This window comes from Python bivittatus, unplaced genomic scaffold (genome assembly GCF_059951505.1).
Source record: "Python bivittatus isolate LINGU-HERP-01145 unplaced genomic scaffold, Pbiv_v1 ctg000080_np1212, whole genome shotgun sequence".
In the NCBI taxonomy this organism is placed as follows: Eukaryota; Metazoa; Chordata; class Lepidosauria; order Squamata; family Pythonidae; genus Python; species Python bivittatus.
This window is the reverse complement of record NW_028277035.1, coordinates 28,867,582-28,888,352: the sequence shown is the minus strand read 5'-3', so window position 1 is coordinate 28,888,352 and position 20,771 is coordinate 28,867,582. Positions and strand designations below refer to the sequence as shown.

The following is a 20,771-nucleotide window of genomic DNA, read 5'->3' as shown; positions in this document are numbered from 1 at the left end:
TGAGAAATTGAACCATAAGGTAAGCACCACGGTTGGGGGTCATCACACAATATGCAAGGGAAAATGTGGTTAATTGATCTTTGCCATAACTGATCACTGCTATGGCTGATTTCCAGGTGAACCCAGACCCGGAGGTTACTTAATGGCTCAATTGTGGTGTGAGCCTAGAAAAATGGCTGAACTAACCACGGGTAAGCATGTCATCATGCAAAGGCAGCCACTGACGTCAACTTCTGTCCATTTCCCACAGATCCTTCGCAGGAGTCCAGCACCTTTTCAGCGGGAGAAATAGCAAGAGGGGCGGGATTATTTACGAGCCTTTCGATGGCTTTTCCCGCCCAAAGCCCAGGCGTCGTCACCAGGACACCTCCGGGCGGGCTCTCAGGCGACCCGCCTTCCGGCAGGGCGAAACCTTTCAGATCAGCTGAAGGTTATCTCGGGCGGGGCCGATCAGACGGACGCGGGGGGAGCGTGAGAAAGGCGGAGTCGGACCGCGAGAGACCCCACCTCCGGAGGGATGCCAGAACCAGTCAAAAGGGCGCAGCGCGGGCTCCTCTGTTTAGCACGCGGTGGGGGGAGTGTATCAGGGCCTCCGCCGGCGGTTCTTTGTGCCCGCAGCCGCTATGCGGGATTACGACGAGATCATCGCCTTCCTGGGCGAGTGGGGCCCCTTCCAGCGCCTCATCTTCTTCCTGCTCAGCGCCAGCATCATCCCCAACGGCTTCAACGGCATGTCCGCCGTTTTCCTAGCCGGCACCCCCGAGCACCGGTGCCGGGTGCCCGACAGCGCAAACCTGAGCGCCGCGTGGCTCAACGCCAGCATCCCCCTGGAGGAGCGCGGCGGGCGGCAGGTGCGGAGCCAGTGCAGCCGCTACCGCCTCGAGGCCCTCATCAATTTCTCTGCCCGGAACCTGGAGCCCGGCCGCGACGTCGATCTTAGCCAGCTGGGGCAAGAGAAGTGCCTGGACGGCTGGGAGTATAGCCAGGAGGTTTACCTTTCCACGATCGTCACGGAGGTAAGAAAGCGCCCGACCGCTGGCGGCGGGGATGGCGGGGAGAGGGATCGGAGGCTGTGTTCTTCCGGGGGACGGCTGCAAGGCGTCGGAGAGCTGGGTAGCCGGCTGGCGAACCTGGGCAGGAACAGCGGCGAGAGAGTTGCACATGCATCGGCAAGGGCATGTGAAAATGGGAAGCCGCCGAGGCAGAAAATGGAGAAGGTAGGGTCGGGGTGCAAAGGCGAAGGAAGGAGGGGCATTACCGGGGCCATGTTGTACGGGGCTTTCCGAGCAAGAAGATGTCCCTGTCTGTAAAGGACCGCTGGGCTTCTCTTTGCGAGAGAGAACGCCGTTTGTTGCGAAGAAGTGCTTGAGCACGTGGCACGCGTGCGCCTGCGTAGGCACAGTGCAGTATCATGTTTTCAATTCGGCGGCGGCGTTTAATTATTGCCAGGTTCTCTGGAAAGGGGAGACATTTCGGAGCTGAGCCTTTGCGAGATCCTTATTTAACAGAATATCTCTCTAATAATTTGGAAAAGTCCTTCTAGTTAGGACTGGGGAGGCGTTTGTCCTTGCATCGCGCGGCACTTTCACCCCCATTGGGCGTTTTAAATCTTGAAACTAACGGGTTTTCTCTGTCGCTTCTCTTTCATGAGTGCGGGATTTGGAAATAGTGATGCTTGTTTGCGGTTGTGAACAGTGCCCATTTCACTATTAGCGGTTTATGACATTACTCTGCGATCTCTGTGACTGCATTATAAAGTCTGTCTGCATGAATGTGTAGACTTTATCTCATCATGGTGATTGCGGGATGGCGTTATAGAGTAAATACATTTCTATTTACTTGGATATTTAAAATCTCGAAATTACTGTAATTAGCATTTTTCCATCATACATACATGTACACACACACAATATACTCTCTCTCGCTCTCTCGCTCTCTCTCTCTGTATACATACTGTATATATATAATAAAAGAATCGTGTAGCATCTGTTCATATATGTATGATTTGAATACTCCACCCTTTATTAAAAAAATAAATTCCAAACTCGGAAAGTTATTAAAAGCAGCTGTTAAATTATTTTATTCATTCATATATAATGTTAATTTCTCAGGCCATTCCTCACTAACATAACTAGGTGGCTTACAAAAGTTCAAAGCAAATGATTTAGTACTGCCATTAATAATAATAAGGATAAAAAATGGCAGGGCAGGTGGGGAACCACAATAATTAACAATATAATTTCAATGGCAGATTCACACAATGTCTCAGCCCAGTGTCTGTAGGAAGAGCTAGATCATTAAGGCTCTGTTAAAGGACAGCAGAGTTGGGGCCACAACCTCAGGGGGAATACTGTTCCAAAGGGCAGGCACCAGACACAGTGAAATTATTATAATTAAATATCAAGAAATTCAATATGCAGAAAAATAATCAACCATAGATTCAGAGGCCATCAACTGTTTATAAATTTCCAGATGAACAGATAAGTCTTGACTGGACTGACCTTAAAGATGGTATGCCAAAGCCTGAGTACAGTACTATGTCGAAAAGGCCTTATCTCAGGTCACCATTGGTATTTCTAATGATGGGAACAGTTGGGTCTGCAGGAGTGTCAAAATAGCAGTGTGACTGGATAATCTTAGCCTCACCTCTTTAATATTCATCAACCTGTTGCGCTTGCCATTTTGAAGTTGACACACATGCACCTTGTGAACACCCATAGGTAGGACAGTGATTTGGACATGACATTACTCCACGTCCCATTTAAAGTAGAATTTAGTATTTGACATGAAAAGGTTGACCGTTGTCATTGTTAAGCTAAACAAATAAATTTCAGTATTTTGAGTTTCTTTATACACTTGTTTATTGGACCATAACTTAAATAGACAAGGGCAATACAGAAAAGAAATTGCACTGATGTAGGATGTAGTGCTCTCAGCAGGTAGCAGCAGAGTGCGAACTTTGGCTGCTCGCAGAAGTTAAGTAGGGTTTGGTCTAGTCAGTACTTGGATGGGGGTCAGCCTGGGGATTCTAGGGCTGGAAAGTCAAAATGCATGCCAGAAAGAGGCAGTGACAAATCCTTTCTTTCACTCTGCGAAGACAGTGGTGTGGATATAGTCACCAAGAGCTGAGCTCAGCTTAAAAGTTTCTTTATCTTTGTAGGATGCAGTGAGATGTCCAGGGGAGGAGGAGCTTAAATGATTATTTTATCTCCAGATCTCTCAGATCCTTAGGCATAACCTCTTCTGCTGACCTAAGAACATGTGCAGGCTGATAGAAGGAAGGATTCTTCTTTAGATTTCACAAAGAAAAATGGATTTTTAGAAATCAAAATGTTAAGAAAACTCATAAAAGAGTTGTACTAATTGAAATATACTGTTTTGAAAAACAAAGTTTAAAAATCATACCTTGGTCAAATGTTATGGAATTTGCTTGGCAGGTAGTATTCAGCAGGTACTACCACCCCAGTGGCTCTCGTGGCCTTGTACATGGTCTTGAGTTCCCATTGTTTCCTATGGCTGGAACAACCAAATAGTTTTGAGTTTTGTTCTGATGGAACACAGCCAACCCTAAATGTTTAAACAGAACCTGTTGATTGGGGCTGTTGTTTCTTGATCTTGAACAAAACAAATTATCAGTTCCAGATATATTCATACTATCTATCCATTACCCTGCCTGCCCATCGCTATCTTTTTGGGATTCATTATATGTTTAAGCCTCGTCTGATCCAGATTGCTTACATGTACTGGACTAGCAGAAATACTAGAATCTGTTTATTGCTTCATATCTGTTGGCCCCTGAGAGAAAAACCACTCTGATCACTTCCCTTAAAAGCAGAAAAATGACCTGAAAAGTTTTTTTAAAAAAATTGGGGGCAATAAGAGCAGGGACAGCTCTGGGAGATAAACCATTCCTATTCTTATCCCTATCCTCACTCTAAATCCCAGGACCACCACTGACCTGAAAGGCGCCTTTGTGCATAAAGTTTCTTGCCGCCAGAGCATCAAGTCATGTCATGGGGCAGCTGCAGCTTTGTAGCACTTCGTTCTCCCTTTTCTTCTACAGTGCGTGTACAGACGTGTGGAGTAGTAACTGGATGAGCTTCCCCCCCCAACCTGGTGCTCTGTAATGCAGCCCTGGGCTACTACTGTTCCCAGCGTTTGGCCCCTGTGTCATGGCATCTTTGTGCAGTGCACACCTGCTTGTGACAGCCTTGCTAAATATACCCAAAAGGGCTGAAATTCAGTGGTGTGATTTCAGAGTGCCTAGGGTCTTAAATGGGATGTAGTGGGTCTGCATGCAGACCCACATGTTCCCTTCCCCCTCGATTAAACCTTGTGGTCCCAGTCTTAGAATCAGTGTTTCATAATTCTGCCCCTCAGGTCTTATATTTTACACTGATGACTATACTAATTGTCTTCCTAGAAAGCACTACATCTTGGTGAGCCACATATTGAAGTTAATAAGAGGTGGCATGAATGCAGCCACAACATTTTTATCTTCATAATTACTTTTTTAAAGAGATTGCACAGTAGACATTTCTGGAGAGCTCATAATGGGACTTCAAAGTTTCCTGATTGGATTAATGGAAAGGCTGCTAAGTTTCTTCATCTTATTCATACACACACGTGAGACATAAAGAGCTGCAACAGTTCTATATTCACTCACATGTACTGATTGAGAAAGAAAATAGAAGGATTGAGTTTTTCAAAAATTGTTAATTGCTGATGTAATCTTGCTCTGCGTGGGCAGCAAGGCACTCAGTTAAAACTAAAATAATACACAAATCCTGTTTGCCAACCCATTGATCAGAGGGATATATAAATCATCTAGTAGATACATATAATCTTGATGATTTACCATCTTCTATTCTGGTGTTTTAATGCAAAATTATGGGAGTTTTTAAAAAAATCCATTGATAAGATTTGATGAGATTTAAGGGAGTTTTTTAAAATCCAACTCTGCACATTTTTAAAAAGCAACGATAGAAGCAATTATTGTACTGGGTAGGTTGCCAGCTGGAACTCTGGCTCATTTTCTAAGGTGTCATTCAATATCTGGAGACTTCCAGAGCATGTTACTACCTCATACATTATGCGCATGTCACAAGCAATCAAGCTTGATTCAAGGAGTCTACTTTTTTACCTACACCAATGTAGTTATTTGTTTTGACCTAATTTTGATTATGACCATAAATGTTTCAGGAACAAGGAACATACAGAGACAACTAAAGGTGTATAGATTTGTAACCCACAGCTATCCCTATGGTCACAGAAGAAATTGGCAGGTTCAATTTGTATTGACAGTAGAGGTCCCAGCTGCAGTTGCATTATATGCAGTCTGAAGCAGTGATGATAATAATGGGGAAAAATAACACACATGAAAATTAAATTATTTTATTTTATTTAAAGATTTGTATTGCCACCCATCTTAAAACACAACTCTGGGCAGCTCACAACAACAATAAAAACCTTGAACTATAAAACCGTTAAACACAACCAAAACCCGACGCCTCAGTCATCCTCTTGTGATGCCCCAACAACCAACCCAAAACACCCTCACTCTACTCCAGCACCTGGATAAAAAGCCAGGTCTTGATGGCCTTCTGGAAGGCTAAAAGAGTGGGGCCTGCTGAATCGCCAGCAGGAGGCTGTTCCATAAGATAAGGGCAGCCACAGAAAAGGCACACTTCCAAGGTCCCGCTAGATGGCAACATTTTAGGGAGGAGACCTGGAGCATGTTTACCCCATCCAATCTAGTGGGATGGGCAGATATTCTCAGAGAGAAGCAATCTGCAAATAACCTGGTCCCATGCCATGTTGAGCTTTAAAGGTGATAACCAGCACTTTGAACTGCACTGAAATTAATAGCTAAATACATATCAGCCCTTCAAGGTAGATCAGGTCAGCAGATTACAGTAAGTGAATGTTGAAACCTAACAATTTCTCTCTGCCTCATATAATACAAAGAGAAACAAAGCGGGGTAATCTTGAGTTTCTTTCTCACTGCTGCCTCTTTCTCAGGGCTGAGCTGGTGTTTATATAATTGCTCTTGCACTTCTTAAAGGTTATGCACACTGCTCCACAGTACTATTTTTAAATAGAAAAGGTGAGTGTTAGCAATAACTCTTAAGAACATGAAGCGGTTAGGTTGTTATTGCTTCATGACAAAATCCCACCAGCTCAAAGAAAACATGTCCAGCGCTTCTGGGACTTTCAAACCAAATGCTTTTTAGTAAGATGGAGAAGAGGTAAACTAGTTCCAGGCTTAGGTGTCTGTGCCTGGAACCTGTGTCCCTTACAGCATTCCCTCTAACAGTAAAGACAGCACTGGTCAGTTTTAGCACATTGGGCCAGTATGTGACAAACACAACCAAAGCTCAGTTTTCTCTCAAAAATGCTTAGGTCTTCTGTGCAAGCTACGTTTGCTAAAATAGAGACTACCTTGCTAGCCAGTGGATTGTTGCCCAACTAGGAGGTATATGCATTTTACCTACATTTGGGATTTTTTTGATCGTGTCAAAAGTGACTTTGGAGAAAAATAGGCAGGAAAGGAAAGGAAACTAGAGTGAAAGTAGAATGACACCAAAAAGAGAAATTATCAGCCATGTAAGAACTTTATTAGAAAAGAGTGGATACAGGTAGTCCTTGCTTAGCGACCATTCATTTAGTGACTGTTCAAAGTTGCGATGGTGCTGAAAATTACTTACGACCAGTCCTTACACTTACACCTGTTGCAGAATCCCAGGGTTACATGATCACCATTTGTGATCTTCCCAGCCGGCTTCTGGCATGCAAAATCAATGGGGAACCATGTGATTCATTTAACAACCATGTAATTCACTTAATGACCACCGCAAAAAATGTCATAAAATTGGGTGCAGTCACATGGTGCCTCACTTAACAGCCACCACACTTAACAACAAATTTTCCAGTCCCTATTGTGGTTGTTAAGCAAGGACTACCTGTACTGTATAAAAAAGGAGGATATGAAAACTGATTGGAACAGAGTGAAAATAATTATGTTACCAAGTGCCACAAAAAGGTATGGAATAGCACTAATGGGAAGTATGAAAAATGATATTTAATGAAATGATAAAGTGAAAGAAGTTGTGAATGAGAAAAAAATAGGGGGGGGATAATATCCAAACATAGCTCCTTGGAGAGTATATTCTACAGTCTGGGATCTGCATAACAGCTGAGTTTCTGACAGCAAGGGCTTCTTCAGAAAGTCCTTTTTGGCTAATCTAAGTAAGTACAATAAGTAATCTGCATTACGTAACCAGGCAATGTTCATAGCAGGACTGGCAGTCCTTCAGATATTTAGGCCCCAGGCCACATCGGGCTTTAAAGGTGAACACCAGCACCTTAAATTATGCCAGTTTGGCTAGATATTTCAGTAGATGCATCATGCCATGTACTGGTTGAGGATCCCGCACCTGAGGAAATGCCCTGTTTAGGGACCCGGTGCTAGAGTCTCCTCAGAGGCTCCCTGCCTCTCAAGGAGTCTACCTCCTGAGCGTTATACCAGGCCTTTCTGTTATATATTCTGAAGGGTCATGAAAATACGGCTACTCAGAGAGGCATTGCTGGATGCCTAATAATATGCTGTCTATTGATGACACATCAGGGCTTTCTTGTTATGTTTACATCACTGGCTTGTTATGTTTTAATTTTATCTTGTTTGTAAACCATTCAGAGTATTCAGAAATTGAGCTGCATAAAGGTAAAGTAACAGATCAATATAAAATCTGTACCTTATACCTGTTAGAGTTTTACACTAATTACTATTTCTGGGCACTTTTTTCAAGAGTTGCCTCAAAGCATATTGCAGGAGTCAAGATAGTTGAAAGCAAGCTATAGATAATTGTCCAGCTAGCTCAGGAATGGTTGTAGTTGGTGTACTAGCTATAATTGTGCAGATGTGCTATTCTCCAGAAACAGCTGTGGTTAAGGAGTCTGCAATTCCATCCAAAACAGGCTTCAGCTTAATCACTGACTCTAGTTTTCTCTTTTCCAACAGCAGTTCTATCTTGCCTGGGTTTATTTACAGTATAACGAGTTTAGATAAATATTAAGGAGTGCTAATTCTTTGGAGTTAGGTGGTAGGGAGCACTAATGTGTGTCATCAGTATACTGTTAGATCCCATTCCAAAACTTTGGATGAACTTCTTTAGTGGTTTTAGGTAGATGTTAAATAACATAGGAGACAAGATAGAGCCCTCTAGAATACCATGGTCAGTGACCTAGGTGACAAATTGTAGTTTTCCAGTAGAGAACTACATCTGAGCACATCCTGATAGAAAAGATCAGAACTACTGCAAATCAGAAACCATTTCTTTGGAAACCAACCCTATTTTTAGACAAGCATACATGGTTCTAGTAACGTCAAGATATATGGCATTGGTCATCTTAGCTAAGAGTTTGAAATCTGGTTAGATGTTTTAGTCAAACTATGGCTTGGCTATTAAATCCAAGGATGTAGTTTTGTGCTTCCTTCTTAATTGGTTGTTCATATTCACTTGATGGTCCCTTGAAGACCATCCAGAAATTACAACTGGTGGCATGTGCAGTGGCATGTACAGTTTTGGGCACCCCTCTGCTCGTACATATGAGCTAGTTTTTGCTGTTGCAAATCACAATGGAATGTACATTTCTGTGCTGTGAAAGGACTCTAATGTTAAGCAGGAGATATAGACATAAAATCAGCACCTATGTGTAGAACATATGCTATCCTCTCCTTTTTTTTCTTCCCTACCTACAGCAATTCTTGCTCTGTAAATCCTGATAGTATTTGTGCAGACTTACCAGCTCAGGGCTATCTTTGTTTGTTTGTTTGTTTATTACATTTGTATGTCACCCATCTTCCCCAGATTATGACATGAAGGATTACCATAATAAAATCTTTGTTTTCAGCTGCATTGTTTCAGTATTTAACAATATTTGGTATAGGGTCAGTATTATTGTATTGGCTAAGTTCACGGTAATCTTAACCCAGGATTTTTAACCCTTTTTTTTTTGGACAAATTATAATGGTCTAGTTTCTGCATTGCTGCAAATATATACAACTTTTGCCCCCACTTCCAAAATCTATTAATGTGTTTTCTTCACTGGGAATAAAGTAAAATAGTTGTGTCTGCATATGCATGCAGAAACAGTGAGGAACAGCTTTGTGAACTTACAACATGCACAGATGTTTTAATGATTTAGACAGATGATTCATTCATACTCCTTCGCATTGTGAAGCTCCTTATTTGAATACTTTGCACAACCCTATTTATAATTATTGCACAAAGCAAGAATTGTTTGCACAATATCAAAAGAACTTTTAGCAAGAACTGAGTACAGTATTTTCCTGTTATACCATAGTTTTTTAAGCATATAAACTGGTGTAAATACATAACCCAGAAATGATTTGGTTGACTAGGGATTTTGGGAATTGAATTCCACTCTCTCTGGACACAAAGTTGGGAAAGCTGTCTTTACCTAACTGCATTTAACATCACTTTGAAAAGAGTGTTTGCACTGTTGAAAGAATAATAATACTAAGCCTGTGCGGCTTGTTTGATGGGGTACTCTTTGCTGGAATTGTTTTCAGGGCATGCAAGATTGGAAGTGGATTAATGGGTGACCATGTCAGTCAAGAGATGAAAAGGAAACAAAAACTCTGACAGAGTTCAAGTCAACAATATTTGAAGAAGCACATAGTATATAGAATGTTTCTGTAAGAATGATAAAAGTCTCTGAGTAAAAATGGGGGAGTTAGAGTGCTTTGTTTTCCAGCAAGAATATAGATTCGTGTGTGTGTGTGTGTGAGAGAGAGAGAGAGATTCTTAGGGGATCTGTAAGTGTCTGTGGGATACAGCATTCCTTGATATAAATTCTGTTGAAAGGGCAGAAAAGAGTAGGCTGTTAAAGGAGTCACTCTTTCTGTCAAAATGAGTATAAAATCTAAAAACATAAGTAGTGCCCTTCTGGATCAGACCCCTGGCCCATCTAGTCAAGCAGTCTCTTCTCACAGTGGCCAACCAACTGCACAAGGAAGCCCACTAGTCTCCCAGCAGATGGTCTTCAGAGGCAGTCATGCTGCCATCAAGAGTAATAGCCATTGATCTCCAGGACTTTCATGAATTGGTCCAGCCCTTTTTTTGAAGCCAGCCAAGCTAGCCAGCACCACATCTCATGGTAGCGAATTCCAAAATTTAATTATGTGTTGTGTAACATAAAACATAGAAAAAATCCCCTTGCCTGTCCTCATTTTTCCAGGTTTTAATTTCATTGGGTGACCTCTGGTGCTAGTATTTTGGGAAGGGGAAAATAGTTCCTGCTTGCCCACTTTATCTATACCATGCATAATTTTGTGCATCTCAATCATGTCCCCTCTTAGTCACCTCCTTTCTAGACTAAAAAGCCCCAAATGTTGCACCTTTCCAATAGGGAAGCTGCTCCAGCCCCTTGATCATCTTAGTTGCCCCCCTCTGAACATTCTCTAGGTCCACTATATCCTTTTTGAAGTGCAGCAACCAGAACTGCACACAGTATTCCAGATGGAGTCACACCACTGATTTATATAAATAGATTATGATATTGGCACCTCTATTTTTAATATTGTTTACTATTATCCCTAACATATTGTTGGTCTATGTACAGGTAGTCCTCGCTTAATGCTAATTAGGGCAGGAAACTTTGTTGTTAAGTGACATGGTTGTAAGTCGAAAAGCCATGTGACTGCACTGCTTAGCAACAGCAGTTCTGGCAGTCCCAGTTGCTGTCATTAAATGAAGACCATGCAGGTGGTTAAGCGAGGACCTCACATGACCACGACTTGCAACTTCCTGCCAGCTTCCCCATTAACTTTGCTTGTCAGAAGCCAGCAGGGAAGGTTGCAAATTGCAATCACATGACTGCAGGATGCTGCGATGGCCATAAGTACAAGGACCGGTCATAACTACCACTTGTTCAGCGCCATTGTAAGTTTGAATGGTTGCTGAATTAAACAAGGACCACCTGTACAACAGAAGCATGAAGTGACACCTTCATTAAACTAATCTGCAAGAAAACTTTAGAATGCTGATTTTTCCATATCAGAAAAATATTCATCTTTGTTAGTGGCAATATTTGGCACAAATGTAAATCAGATCTAAGGATATGCTATTATCCACCCAAATAAAATACATAGGGTAACCTTTGATGTCGTGAAAGAAATCAGGGAGGCATGCAAAAGAGAATTACCCAGTTAGGATCAAGAAATCAAATTTGTGGAGTATAGATGGTTATACCTTACAACACTTGGTCTTGAAGCTGACCAGAAAGAAGATGACCCCAGACTTACAGGTGGTCCTCAGATTATGACTGCAATTGAGACCGGAATTTCAGTTGCTAAGCGACACAGTCATGAAGCGCGAAGTTACGTGACCACATTACTTAGCGACGGCAGTCCCAATTGCCATTGTAGCCCCAGAACAGCATGGCTTGTTAAGTGAGGACGTCATGCGACTGTGACATGGGAAGAGGCGGGAGTCCCAGGCAAGCAGGCCGGCGGGTGAGAGCTATGAGCGTGCAGGCAGGTGCCATGGGCAAGTGCTGCCAGAGGGTGGGTGCCGTGGGCAGGTGAAAAAGCAGTGGGAGTGGGACCTATTTGCGACCTCCTGCCAGCTTCTCCATTGACTTGGTTTGTGGGGAAGCTAGCAGGGAAGATCAGAAATGGCAATCACGTGACTGTGGGGTGCTTCAACTGTTGTAATTGCAAGCTGGTTGCCAAAATATGAGGGGACTGATGAAAAAAAATTGAAATGAAAAATCAAGAAAGCCTTTTTTTTTTGGCTCCCAGAATATTGAGTATATATTATAAGTATATAGTATAAAAGTATAGTTAACTCTGGTTTCATCTGTGCATAGTCCTTTTAATTCCCATTAATTTTCAGTAGACAGATCAGACATACTGTACTTCTGTTTGAAACTAGCACTTCTGGAAAGTTATATGGTCCATCCCGATAAGAGGGCAAGCTTGTAAAAATGATGTTTCATTGAGCTCAGTGAACCTTAGCAAGTTTGTGTAGGATTATTGCAGATGGGCAATATTTGAGGGATTGGAGGCTGTAACTCAACCTCCCAAACTTTAGGAGACTGTCTGGCAATCAGGAAAGAGCAGGCCCAACACTGGAGGGTCTTAAGGGTGAGATAAGAGTGAGAGGCCTGTGCAGGGTAAATGACTCTATGAGTACCTTTAAACTCCTTAAAAACAACCTGAAAACAGACTCCCAGTGGCCCTTCTTACCCTTAATTTTAAAAATAAAAGAAGAAAAACATGCACTGCATTTGTAAAGTAAAGAGAGCTACAAACTCTCTCAAACTGAATTCAGTTCCTGGTGATTTCATCGACACAACCATGATTTCTTGGCAGCATTATGGAAGTAGTTTGCCACTGGCTTCTCCAGGGTGTTATTTCAACTTTCCAGTCTAGCCTACAGGCTGGGATGTCCTGTTGGTCTCCTATCCAAGTCCAAATAAAATCCAACCTTCCTTTGTTTTTTGGAGATGGCCCCTGCTATTAAAAGCATTTGAAAAATCTGAAAATAGCATATTCAGTTGGAAGCTGATATTGACAGCAGAATTTACAATGCACAGAGGTCTCTAGATCTGGGCTGGCCTAGATTCTGGATCAAGCTCCTACCCCGTGAAGGCATCTTATCCCTCTGCATTTCTAAAATCTTGCTCCTGTCTTTTCCAGTTCAGTGCCTGAAGTTAGAACTGGTCTAACAAGGAGAAGAAAGGCTTTTCCTCAACTTTGGACGGGATGTGGATAGAGTAGGGGTTATCATTCTTCCCCTTTAGCTTTATATTTTTGAAGACCATTTGGCTTTATCACATTTGCCAGTGGTTTCCTGAATAGTCACCAGGGCAGCCGAGATTGTCAGATCCTAATAATATATCTTTTTTAGTATTTCTGTCAGTTTAATTTTCTAACTGATAGTTACAAGTGCTCTTCCCATACATAGCTAAATATTGGCATAAAACTTTAACACATGTAATAAAAAGCATTCTGTGCATTTCCCTCAAAGATCTTTCATCTAAATAGGGATTAAATTATATTAGTAGAATTAACTTTGTATATAGGCAGAAATTGCACTATTTGAAAGTTTGAATATATATATTTTTGGTCTAGAAAAAAATATGCAGTTCTTTTTATTTATTTTTCATTTGGCAAGCTTTGAATATATTCAAGTCTATATCCAAGTTGTTAAACTTGATCTAGATGAAAATATTAGCACAAATCTCAGAAGACCTCTTCTGGATTTTCCCTTATTAAAAATTAGACACTCATTTCCTGGAAGTTTGTTTTGGAAATTCATCTGGAGAGACTGTTACTGTGAGATAAATCTGTGTTTTTGCTTTAGTTTTCTTTGTCAATAAATGCTTGTAAAAGTTGAAGGCTATCTGTTTCTTGGGTCCTGAATACAGTATGTCCTTCAGTGCCCTAGAACTAACTTAACTCTTACCAGATAGAGAGCTTCTCAGAAACTGAAGAACTTCTTAGAACGTCTCTTGTGAATTCTTAATAAATAGTTTAAGGTTGTAACACAGGCTTCTCCTATACTTAGATTGCTTGTATAACTGATATTAAATAAATAGAAACATCTGCCCTCTGTTGTGCTTGAATGTGTGCATGTGGGTATGTGTGGGAAAAGAGAGAAGGCATGCCTGCAGGTTATGTGATGCAACTTTCATTATGTAAATACATTTGGTAATAATTATTTCTTCTGCCCTGACAACCAATTGCTATTAGGATTTTCATGCCCCCTGCATCGCAACTGCTTTCCTGATTCCAGAGCTGTCCTTTTAGCAAGACACAGGATGTTAGCAAAACCTTGGGCACAGAAGCTGGCTGGGTGATTAGATCGGTCATTCTCTCTCAGTCCAGCCTACTTCATGAGACTGTTGTTGTGGGAAAGTAGGAGGAGGGAGCGCTATGGATGCCACTTTGAGTTGTAAAAAAATAAAGACAGGATATAAATACTTAAAAATTGTTTTTAAGAATTCATTGGCTGTTGAGGTTTTCAGAGTTATATCTAAAAATTTTACCTTTTTTTGTGCATGTAGAAACTTGTTTAGTATTAACAGCATTATGCAACGATGGCTTGTGGGATTCTTGAAGTGGGCTAATTAGTAACAGTTTGAGAAGCGAAATGTTTTAGTGTTAAAAGTAGATTGCACCATATTGAAAATAGTGCTACTGGAGAAACTTCTGCTTATTCAAAAGAGTGGTAACATATTTCCCATGCAGTACAGGTACCCACTGCACAGCTTTTGCAATCTTCTACCTTTGCCAGTCCTATCTTCATGGACAATATTCTCACAGGCAACTCAGAAAAGCTTTGTTTTATGATAATCTCCCACTCCTCATGGTGCATGCATAAGGGCACATAAGACACATTGGCAATGTGTCAAGATACTCTGGGGAATGGGGAATTGTGTAAACATATCTCTTGTTCACATCCAGTCCTACTTTGCTCAGTCAGGTTAGGTGAATTCCATAGCTTGAATAATTTGAGTGAATGATGGAAGAGGGATTATGGGGCACACATAGTACTCTCCCATTCCTGAAAACATGGCAGGAAGAAGGCACAAACGGCTTGCCAGTTCAGGGAAAAATCATGTCCACCATTGCAAACTTGAATCCTTGGGTTTTTCTGAGAAATGCCACAACTATATATGTGCAGGATTAAAACTGCATAGATGAACTTTAGGAGTTCAGTATCTTTTGTCTGCTACCCCAAATACAGAAACCAAGCAACCTTCAATTGTTCATGTTTCTACACTGGCTTTCTTATGTGTAGGATATTAGCTTATATGGATTCCATTATCATACCCTCAACAATTTGACTTCCTAGGATAGTATTTCACCATTAAGTTCATATTATCCTAACTCTAAATAATTCCACTCATTTCATAAAGTAAGCTATATACTCTGTGAAAGCTTAGGTTAGTCTGTAGGGTACCACGAGATTGTTCCCTTTTTCTGTGACTGACTCAGCTATTAGTCTCAGAAGATTCTGTAATTGTATAAACTAAGATCAGACCAAAGGATAGGATTCCAGCCCTGCTCCCACGTTAATAAGGGTACAGTATCTTTATTTCAGATTTCTAAAGACTTTGCCCTATGTTAATGATAGAAACCTGCTGGCTAGTTAATAACTAACACACAAAAACTCTGATACTTCACAGGGGTAGTTTGTAAACGCTCAGTAAAAAGGTTCAGCTTCTTCAGTTTGTATATGATTGTCATTTGATGGTTTATAATGAGCCGGACTGGGTGCATATGTTAAGAATTCACATATAAGTTGGTAATTTAGAGAACAGTCTTAAACTGGATGAGGAATGAAGTGGCAGGTAAGCCATCACTTCCAAAGGCTAGTTGGCTGATTCTGGACAGAACAAGAGGTGACAAGGTGGTTTTATTGGATCTTTCACCCTAGCTCAGAGGTGGTAAACCTGAGTTCTAAGGGCTCCAAGTCTTCCCAAGTCCTGTTGTTTTCATCCCTTTGAGCCCAACTGCTGAAAATCACTGGCAGAATTTCCTAAAATGGCTTCACCATAATTAAAATGCAAAAACTTCCCTCTAAATTCTTCCCAAAATCATAAAAAAAAACCAAAGCCATGACTCTGCCCATGTGTATGATATGGCTCCACAACTTGCCTAATTGCCCTGTTGGCTGCAATCCTCATCCCCTTTAAAGTATGTTAACTGCCGCTCCAGCCACCAAAAGGTGTTTGCTTCTGACTTTACATATCTTCACTATATGGAATTATCCTGTCTCTGTGTGTGCATGTAGCTACAGTGTATCTGTATGGGAAAACTAGCCATCCAAGGATATCTTTGGGGAATTAATATACTTTCAATTGATTGGCTTCAATCCTTTCACCACCCGGTCATGGAAGCATCTGATTTGGGGGCTCACTACCCTACACACACACACACACACACACACAACGACTTTGGAAGTTACTGCAAGTTTTAAATGGGATCCCTGGGTTTGATATGCCATCAGCACTGGTGGAAACTGCCTCGTAGCAGACAGGTGCCTCTGTCTCATCAACCCCAATTCCAACTAGTTGGAAGTTAGAATTATTCTACCTTTTGCTCGATTGGTCTTGAGTCTTTATTTTATTTCAGTGGGAGACTGTACTTCATCAGAGCAAGCTATGATAAAAACTAATACTATTGACAAATTCAGGTTCTAGATTTTCAGGCTTTAAATCAAGGGCATAGTCATTGTGAATCATTCCAGAGGCCTAGCCCAATCTTCTGAGACTAGGTAGATGTCTACAGAAAGTTCACAAACTGAAAATAAGTGTAGCAACACCTTCTCACCTGTGCTTCTTAGTAATTAGTGCTTATTGTGACTGGCAATAACAGGAATGTATTTATTTATTTATTAATCAAATTTATATGCCACCCATCTCACTATATAAGTGACTCTCAGTGGCTCACAAATAAGGAATGTTCAGTATGACAACACATATACACAGTTTGTTGGCCAATTTGCCTCTTTGCTGACTTCTCCCTTCCTCCAAGCAGTATGATGAGGAAATAATCATCACAGTTAGTCTTAAGCCTTTTGTAATACCTGATATGTACAAGTCATCATCCCATAATAGGTCCATCATAAAACTATAGCTAGTAAAAATTGGAAATAATCTACAGGCAGCATAAACTAAAAACTGTTTCCTAGACATGCTATGTGCTGCAGAAGCCAGTGGTTGTGAGTATGCACACAGCCTTAAAGCGATGTTTATGACTTGTCTTGATGTCAGAGATATATTTCAAGTATGCGCTATATGAAGAGAAAGTTCCTCTCCAAGATCTTTGACCTTACAGTTTCAGTGAATGATTCTAGGTTCTAATTATGTGAATGATAACAAAAAGATGGCTTTTTTCCATTTTCCATTTCCATTTCCTTTTATTTACCTTTTTAAAGCTCTACTGTGACTGAGGTGTACTGACCAAAACTATTCAAAGCACGTCCAGTGCTCTGGGAGCATAAATTGGTATAAAAACATTCTTCTGTTGGCAGCTTTTTTTTTTCTGATTTGTTTCGTAGTGAGCACTAATTTTGCCTTTTCACAATAGCCACACACTGGTTCAGAGCTATTCACCATTCAGAGCTATTCATCACAAGACAGAGGTGTTCACCACCCAAAGAATATCTAATTCACTACAACTCAGTGCCTGGGTACATAGAAGTAATTTTAGATTTTTTGCTCTAAGTGCCTCATTTACAAATTGGGCCACTCTATTTCTCATCCAAATTCAGGTTGTTTATAAACAAATTAAAATACATGGTCAGTAGAATCTAGGTGACTCCCAGTGTTTCTGTCTCTCCATTATGTGACCTATACTTTTATTCTTACCTTATGTTTTTTGTTCTTGAACCAGTTGCCAAAGTGTAAGGTTTTCTCCTCTTACTCCATGATTGTTATGTGCTATCAAGAATCTTGGGTTGGGGACTTTATCAAAAGCCTTTGAAAGTCCAAGAAAACTCTGTACCAGGTTATTCCTATTCAATGAGTGTTGGCACTCACAGAAGGAAGAGAAGGAAGAATTTACATTTGCATAAGCCATGTTGACACTTCTTTAGAAACAAAGATGAAACGGATACTATACTAACAGAAATATAATACTTTAGGTTCCCCCAGTTCCTTTTAAAATAATAAGTTGGCCTTTTGCACTCCTCTGCTACTGACGCAAATCTTAGGCAAATGTTTTTAGAAACACGCTAATTTAAAAAAGACCAGATTTTGAAAATAAATTGGTTTAGTTGGAATTATTGTCACCACTGGTATTACTTTGTTAGGTATTAAATCACTTGAAAATGTAATAAACTAAAAAGAGGTCACTGTTTCTTTCAAGAAAAGATATATATGAAACAGGTCTCTGAAATGAGTCAGCATATCACTTTATGAAACCCTGTGTACATATTACCCTTTGTTGACTGCACTTATGTTCATTGTATAGGTAGTCCTCAGTTAATGACAGTAATTGGGATTGGAATTTCCATCACTAAGCAATGCGATTGTAAAGCGCAATGTCATGTGACCACATCACTTAGTGCTGACAATCCCAGCAGTCCACATTGTCATTATTAAGAGAGAATTGCAGGCCATTAAGCGAGAATCTCCTCGCAACTTCCTGCTGGCTTCCAACAAGCAAAGTTAATGGGAAGCCAGCAGGAAGTTGCAAGTCCCGGGCAGCTTGCAAGCGGGCCAGTAGGTGAGCAAGTGGCCCCTGCGGCCTGGTGCAAGCACAGCCAGGCCAGGGGTGGCTGCTACCAGAGGTAGGAGGGCGTACAAGCTGCCCTGTGCTCTGCTGCCCATTTCCCCAACTGACCTTTGCTGTCTTCTGCTGATGAGGCAGGGTGGCCAAAAGGGCAGAGATGTGGCAGAGATAGACAGGTGGAGGGAGCTGAAACAGAGGCAAGTGCGGCAGGGCAGGAGACATGTGAGGTCCTCACCTAACGACAGTGTGGTCCTGGCCTAACGACCGCAACTAGGACTATCAGAACTGCTGTCACTAAGCAGTGCAGTCATGTGATGTTTTGCCTAATGGCTGCTTCAGTGACAGAAATTCCAGTCCTGATTAGGGTTGTTAAGCTAGAACTACCTGTAATGTGTGTAATTTCTTTTCCCCCATTTTCATATCATGGCAGTTTGTACAGGATGCCTGTGGGCTTAGTATTAGGACTCCTATAATTACCATTGGCTCTTGTGCTTTACGTTTCTTTACACTCACCATTTCTAGATATTTTTGTGTTTCTCTAGTTGGTAGTCTGTTGAGAAATTAGCCTCTCAGATAACTAATGGGCTACTATGCAAGACATATTGCAGACTCACTTTTTCTTGCTCCAGACAGCCTGATCAGAATCTGTGGATGAAAATGGTAAGAAAATAGAATTGACTAAACATTAAAAAAACTTCCTAATGGTAAGAGTCATTTGACTATGAAACAAGTTGTCTTAGGAGATGGTGGAATGGAAGAAGCTGGATGGCAAACCAACTGAGATGTTGTAAATGCATTCTATATATATATAAAAAAAATATTGTGCAGAGTTAGAATCAGAATAGATGATCTCTAAATTCTGTCCTGTCTCTATACAGGTAGTCCTTGTTTAGCAAATGGGCAGCGACCATTTGCAATTACAACAGTGATGAAAAAGTAACTTTGCAACCAGTTCTCACATTTATGACCTTTGTATGTCTGTAAAGCAAAGGAAAGCTGAAGTAAGATCATAAGCACAGTTGCTGTTTCACTTAGCGACCACTTCCCTTAACAACCAAGTTGCTGGTCCCAATTGTGGTTGCCAAACAAGGACTGCCTGTAATGCTGTGACTCCACTGGTGTTTGTTTGCTTTAATATTTTGCTCATATATTTTTCTTGACAAGATATGGTTTCATATATTTTTCATCTATCTTCTCTTAGCACAATCTCAGCTGGCAGAATAAGTTCCTTATAGAATAAGGATTTACTTATTGTGGTCAGTTTTTTCATTTGTAACATGTTTCAAGATACTTATAATTTTTAGGTAAATCATCAGTTCTGATAAACTTTTATATAGCTCATTTTTTAGGAGTGACTTCCTAGATTATATGCAATATTTGCAGAAAAGGGATGGAAATGTGTTTTTTTTTTTTTAACCTGGAATTTGTGAAGTTTTGGAAAGTATTTGCAAGATATGGAGACACCACGGATTATTTTTCTGATATTGGGTGAGAATACAGATAGGTCTAAGAACCTATACCGAATGTTAAAAATTTGCATTTGTACATTGTAACAAGATCACACAGATTGTGTTCTATACTACAGTACTTATAAAATGTTAAAATTTCCTTACAACTTTATCAGTTCCTTTGTTATTAGTGATACATACTTTGTTTGGTCCAAGGTGACTGAAGCTTCTGATGCCCAAGTGCATGCAAAGATCTGTAGTTGTAGGTAAAAGAATAGCAAATTTTGGAGAGAGGTGGTTTTTACAGCAATGCTCCACACACACACGTCTTCTCTTTTGTTCGGGAGATGTAAAAAAATGTGTTTCATAATGATATGCCACTCATTCGTGGAAGCAAACTGAATTTTTGCATAATATGAGAGATAGGAGAAGATCCTTTTTAACTGTGACAGATACTGTAATGACCTCTGTGAGGTTTAGAAGAAAATATGTAACTCTGCTTACTGCTCCAGCTAGAGGGAAGGAATTAAGTAGCTTTCTCAACTATTTCCCACTGAGCTGGTTTCTGGGTTAGATCCATTTTGATGTGTATTCTGATTTGGTGGAGTTTTGGGGGAAGAGAGAATTCACACTGCTATGTATTCCTATGTATTGGCAGGGGTGGGCAGCTATGGACATGCTTCTCATTCTGGAATGCTTATAGTCTATATGTTACCTCCTACAGGGGAGGCCATGTGTACAGTTTGAGAATTTTGGCTTGAGTATGAAAAAGAACTTGTATTTAGATTTCAGACTTCATTGTTAGATTGAAAACACCTCATCCATGTCCTATTATTGGGTGTCCCACATGGTTTTAATAATGATCTCCTTAGACAAAATCTAAAAGGTCATTAAATTTGTATTTGTATTTATGCTATTTATAGGCTGTCCCATGGTGGAAAGTTCTGTAGAGGCAAACAGTATAGTATTACAAAAAGATACAGCACATATATTTGTAGTTGAGGAATTAATTTGTGGTAGCTATACTATTTGAGAATAATGTGGGCTTC

The 20,771-nt window shown here is 40.7% G+C and overlaps 1 protein-coding gene across 1 annotated transcript in view; it reads left to right on the top strand.

Annotated features, from left to right (window-relative positions):
- Positions 1–375: 375 nt before the first annotated feature.
- SLC22A4 (solute carrier family 22 member 4) overlaps positions 376–20,771 on the top strand; it is a 59,387-nt gene continuing 38,991 nt past the window's right edge. Inside the window, exon 1 of the mRNA XM_088133733.1 lies at positions 376–1,016. Coding sequence (XP_087989859.1) covers positions 624–1,016 — 393 coding nt within the window. The 5' untranslated portion in view covers positions 376–623. The remainder of the gene's footprint in view (positions 1,017–20,771) is intronic.